Here is a 5,766-nt window from a genome sequence, read left to right as displayed (position 1 = left end):
TCACTGTCTAGCCTCCTGGAGGTGTCGTGGGACCAACTAGACAAAACACTGGTGAAAAGAGGTTCCCACCTGATGACCCCAAAGACGTGTTAGTTATCACTGCTCACTGNGACCTGGCATTAGGGGAGTGTCTCTGGGACGCTAGAGATCACTGTCTAGCCTCCTGGAGGTGTCGTGGGACCAACTAGACAAAACACTGGTGAAAAGAGGTTCCCACCTGATGACCCCAAAGACGTGTTAGTTATCACTGCTCACTGGTTTGTATAGTTAAGCCTTGCCATAATAGCTTATCATAGGGCTTAGGAGGTTATTCACTGAGTGCTGATCCTTTCTCTAGAGCACAAACTTCTTGTGTTTATTTGAATTCATTCTTGTTGATGAGATGTTCGTGGTGGACCACTGGACATTGACAATTGAGAATGGCTGTGCTTGTGCTTAACTTCAAATGCAGCTAACCCTTTCATCGACTAAAACATTTTGACTTCTCGTTGACCAAAAAGTTTTGAATTTCCATCAACTAAATTGTTTTGAATTTCACTCTCCTACAACATTTAAAATTTTCGTCAACTAACATATTTTGAGTTTTTATTCATTAAAAAGTTGACAGGCGGGTGTGGGGATACTCATGAGTCCCCGGCTGAGTGCTGTGTTGGAGTTATCCATGGAGAACAACAGGGTCCCCTTGATGTGACTGCAGGTTGCTAAGTGAAGGTCTTTGAGTACCCAGCCTTCTTGGAGGCTCTGGGCAGTGTCCTGGAGGGGGTGTCACCTGGGGACTCCATAGGTCTTCTGGGGGACTTCAAAGCTAAAGGAAAAACCTGGAGGGGGGTGATTGGGAAGAATGGCCTGCCTGACCTGAACCTGAGGGGGGTTTTGTTTTTGGACTTCTGTGCGATTCATGGATGGGCCATAACAAACACCATGTTCAAACAGAGGTTTGGAAATGTACCTGGTACCAGAACATCCTTGGTCAAAGATCGGGCATCTGATCAGGATGCTTCCTGGGCCGTGGGAGACCCTTCCAGGGGCTGTTAGCCCCAGACAACACAGCTCTTGGAGGGAGCTCAGAGTAGAATTGCTGCTCCTTCACGTTGAAAGGGGTCATTTGAGGTGGTTCAAAATCTGATCAGGATCCTCCTGAGCAGCTCAAAGTTTTTTTCCCAAAAAAAAACTTGCCTGTCCAGCTAGCTAGCTAGGCTCACATGGACTTACCCATTCTCTGTTCCCTCCTCACTGGTCAATGCTGGAAATTCAGAAAGTCAAAATGGACAAGAAATCACAACAAACAACTTTTGCATCATTTTCCTGTGTGATGTACCTCAGGCAGGGTTCAAACCTGCAGGATGGGTCAGGTCTCTGTGTTGGTGGTTGGTGTCCTTCTCCACTGGACTGTCTCTGGTGCAGATGAACTGGAAGAAGTAGAGAGAGGAAGAAGATGAGACTGAAGCTGTCATGGTGTTCTTTAAGGCGGTTCTCAAGGTTCTTCAGGTAGTTCTAGTGTTCCTTTGTAATCCATGCCTTCATCACATTACATTATGGTAACGCACTTTATTTTGGAGTCAGCCAGTCCTCCCTCGCACGTCTCCAGTTGGTTTAAAATGCTGCTGCTCATCTCTTAACTGCAGCACGTAAGAGGGAGCACATAATTCCCATTCTGGCTTCCCTCCACTGGCTGCCCATGCACTTTAGAGTTCATTTTAAGATTCTTTTATTTGTTTTTAAATCTTTAAATGGTCTCGCCCCGCCTTACCTTTCTGAGCTGCTCCATCCCTACGCTCCTGCTCGGTGCCTCAGGTCAGCTGATGAGATGCTCCTGGATGTACCCAGGTCCAAGCAGAAGCTCAGAGGGGATAGAGCTTTTTCTGTTGCTGCTCCCGAACTTTGGAACGACCTACATCTGCACATCAGAGAAGCCTCTCACTGTCCATTTTTAAAACTCGTCTTAAAACCCATGTTTATTCCTTGGCTTTCAACTCAGCATGAGACTCTGCTCTTGTTTTAGTGTTTTTATTGTTTTTAATTGTTTGTTTTATGTCTTAAGCTTTTATGTTTATGTACAGCACTTTGTTTCAGCTGTTGTTGTTTTTAAAGTGCTTTATAAATAAAGTTGAGTTGAGTTTCAGTGTTCAACAACACTGTCAGAGCCAAAGTTGACTTCTTGTGTGTGTTGGACCAAAAACTCTTCAGACTCCAGACAGCTCAGCTTGTAGAGTTAGTGTTTTATAAACTGATGGTTGTTGGTTCAAGTCCCACCTGGAGTGCTGAGTTTTCCTTCAGAGGACTGTTTCATAAAGGGTTCTCTTATTGGGAAAAGCTGGTCTTGAATGGACCAATCAGCTGTTTTGTATCATGTTGCATCATCATCTATCACATTGGGTCAGACCTCATCACACTGCCTTGTATCCCTCAGTAGAAAACTAAAAACTAGTGTCCAGTCTAGAAGTGCTTGAAGCCACCAGATGGAGACACAGACCATGACATCAGAGGCTGTGTAGAGAAATGACTGTTTACTATTCTATCTCCATCTCAGTCTGGTTTTAGACCACATTTTTCCACCACCACAACCCTTCTAAAATTCACTAATGATGTGTTCTCAGGCCGACTCACAGATGCCATTTTTACTAATCTCTCGAAAGCTTTTGATGTTGATCACTACCTCCTTCTGAACAAGCTCTGTTCTTTTGGTCCAAATCAAAATGCTCTTCTCTGGTTTAAAGTGGTGGCTTCATGTAATTTCCTCTTGCTGAGCGCGACCGCGCCCCATGGCACAAGGTCCAGTCCTCCCAGCTCTGGCTCCAGAGGGGGGCCTGGTTTCCCCGCACCAGGTGAGGTACTCTTGCTTTGAATGAACAATTCAGAAACCACACCACAATCACCCTGAGACCTCATAGTTGCAGAGAAATATTCTTTTAATTATGGGCCAGTCAGTTTTGAGAAGCGGCCCAGTGAACAGTGCTTACAAAGAGTATGACAAACATTTTCGTCAATGACCTTTTCCCCACGACAAAAACAAGACAATGATGAGCTAAAATTAGATCTTGATAATAAAAGATAAGATGAAATCTATGTGTGGGGTAGCCCCGTGCCCTCAGGGGAATAGACATCCCAGGACATTTAAACATACGAGGACATAGTCACATTGCATATTGTTCTGACTAGAAGAAACCTGCCTAGCGAGCCAGTGTTGCCACTTCTACCTAAACCAAACTGCAATCAAACAGTTTCAACCTCAGGAAGTTTCCAGGCAAGAAGCACTTCTGAATCTTTAATATCATGTTATCCACACAAACAGCACCTCAAATGACTCTCGACAATCCACCAACCCTACCAGTGGAACTCCTGTCACTGTGGAACACTGACTCACAGCAGAAAATGTGGAAGCAGTTGGGAAAAAATTCCCTCTGTACATTTCCAACAACAAATTGTGTTTTAGTTTTGCTGCTTTTGGAGTCAAAGTTGCGTCTGGTCTCATAAAAGCGCTGGAATCCAAAGTCTCTGGGTCATTTTGAGTGTATTCCACTCGTTGTGTCGTGGTCTGTGTGGGTGATTGTGAAGTGGCGCTGCCCCCGTGGGCGGGGGCTCTAGGGCAGAACCAACATGACTGTATAAAGAATATTACAACATGGGCTCAGGGACATTTTTGAAAACTATTGTCAGTAAACACAGTTCACCATATATCAATAACATCCAGAAACAGCATCACCGACTTCTCTGAGCCCAAGCTCATCTGAGATGGACTGACACAAACACTACACTACACTTTCATTTGTGTCTGAAAGGACTTCAATTTGAGGAGATGAACTTTGAGAGACAGAAACAAACAGAGCGCTCATGAAATCCTCAGAGGACCTTGAACTCATCTTCAATTTAATTTAATGTTTTTATTATTTTATTTTGCCTTTATTTTATTTTTTAGAATATTCTTTTTGTTTTCAGCACATCCACTGAATTGTCACAAAAATTTTGCCACACTGCAACCTCTGGTCAATTCAGAGGTCCGTCACTCTATATTCTTAAGAATATACAAAAATAATTAACATCTATCACCAAAATATTTGACAATATACCTGAAATCAGCAGAATGATGAGATTTTTTTTTTTTTTTTTTCATAATTTTATCACCAACACTTTGACTCTTGGTAGTGCTTCAGTTTCACATCATCATGTCAAGTCCTCAGACAGTGTGTGATCAGTCATGACTTCCTGGTGAAGCAGTGAGTCAGTCACCATCTGAGAACACTAAAGTCAAAGGTTCAGGTTAACACGGATAACAACAGCAGAAACCAGCAGGTTGATGTGTCGATGTTTCATGACTTCCCTCTCTCTCTGCCTTTGTCTTCTGACGCTAGTTTGACTTCCTGGTCTTGGAGCTGGTGGGCAGAGTTTGTCAGTAAACTACCTGCACCTGTGTCAATCTCCTGTTTATGTCCAGCTGCTGTGAAGTGTTGACAGGCTTTATCCTCTGCTGCTTCATTCATTTAAAACTAAACTCAGCATTGTTCCAGATCTTTGGTAAAATAAAAATTCAGTAGGGCAGCACGGGGAACTTTTTATTGTGGGTAAACTGGAACACAGACTTGTTAAGTGGTTACACAGCATTAACCCTTTCATGACCACAATACCACCGAACAGTGACCTGCGAACATCCTCAGAGAGTTGACATGTTTCAGCAGGAGTTAGTACCAAAGAGTGTTTTCGGATCTCGGATAGAATCTTTTTTTGGCCTTAAACCAACTTTTTAAAATTTTATTTTATTTTATTTTATTTTTTGGCCTTGAACTTTTTTTGACATTAAACATTTTTGTTTTTTTGTCTTGAACTTTTTATTTGGCCTTAAACTTTTTAAAAAATGTATTTCTATATTTATTCATTAATTTATTTATTTACTTTTTAAATCTTTTTTTGTTGCTTTAAATCTTTTTTATCTTCTTTTTAGTGTTAAACATTTTTTCTTTTTTTCTATTAGCCTTTCTTTAAAAAAAAAATAAAAGATTGAGGGCTCTAACCCTTTTCAAAAATTGTATTTATTTATCTATTTATTGGCCTTAAACCTTTTTTCACAGGTCGTGTATGTGTTAGTCTGTTTGTTCATGTAATTTTTTTTAGATGAAAATTAAATCAAATATGAAAAAAAATCAGGTTTATGAATATCTAGAATATAACTTTACCAAGTCATGGTAGTACACCGTCCGATGCAGCAGGTGGCAGCATCTACCTTTAAAGCTGGTCTGTAGTCCGCCAGTAAAACTGAAGAAGAAGAAGAAGAAGAAGAAGAAGAAGAAGAGGACGACGGTAGTTCCGTTCGTAAACGAGCTTCCTTGTTAGAAATAAAGTGTGTTTGAGCTCCATCAGATCCTCTGACTGTTTCTGAGTCTGACTTATCTCCTGGTGGACTACACAACTACTGGAGTACGCATCGCATGCTAGCCGTTAGCGGAAGTTAGCATCACAGAGCGGCTGTGTGAAGATGTGTAAAGTCCAAATGCTGAGAGCGCTGGTGAAGCAGCGACTAACTGCGGCTGCTGAAGAGATATTTGGGCTGTTTGAAAGAACGATAGCAGAGTACGAGGAGCAACTTTGTCGCTCAAAAGAGGAGAACGAGCGACAACGGAAACTACTGGACGCTGTTTTCAACCCTCAGCTTAGGTTACACAGAGCAGGTTAGTGTCTTCTTCTGTGGTTATAAACACAGAGCAGGTTAGTGTCTTCTTCTTCTGTGGTTGTAAACACAGAGCAGGTTAGTGTCTTCTTCTGTGGTTATAAACA

At 42.0% G+C, this 5,766-nt stretch overlaps 2 protein-coding genes and 1 long non-coding RNA gene across 7 annotated transcripts in view; 1 reads left to right on the top strand and 2 right to left on the bottom strand.

Moving 5' to 3' along the window:
- Nucleotides 1-5,766, bottom strand: part of LOC126384384 (zinc finger protein 665-like) — a 197,254-nt gene that overhangs the window by 33,265 nt on the left and 158,223 nt on the right. The window lies entirely within an intron of this gene.
- LOC126384518 (uncharacterized) lies at nucleotides 856-5,259 on the bottom strand. Its single transcript, XR_007569303.1, has 3 exons — nucleotides 5,169-5,259; nucleotides 1,751-1,897; nucleotides 856-1,409 (listed from the first exon to the last, which is right to left on the bottom strand). It is a non-coding gene; the product is annotated as an uncharacterized LOC126384518 (long non-coding RNA).
- LOC126384397 (oocyte zinc finger protein XlCOF6-like) overlaps nucleotides 5,197-5,766 on the top strand; it is an 8,405-nt gene continuing 7,835 nt past the window's right edge. The window contains exon 1 of the mRNA XM_050035452.1: nucleotides 5,197-5,660. Coding sequence (XP_049891409.1) covers nucleotides 5,468-5,660 — 193 coding nt within the window. The 5' untranslated portion in view covers nucleotides 5,197-5,467. The remainder of the gene's footprint in view (nucleotides 5,661-5,766) is intronic.

Source organism: Epinephelus moara, chromosome 22 (genome assembly GCF_006386435.1).
Source record: "Epinephelus moara isolate mb chromosome 22, YSFRI_EMoa_1.0, whole genome shotgun sequence".
Taxonomy (NCBI): domain Eukaryota; kingdom Metazoa; phylum Chordata; class Actinopteri; order Perciformes; family Serranidae; genus Epinephelus; species Epinephelus moara.
The sequence above is the reverse complement of the archived record's forward strand: the minus strand, read 5'-3'. Positions and strand labels throughout refer to the sequence as shown.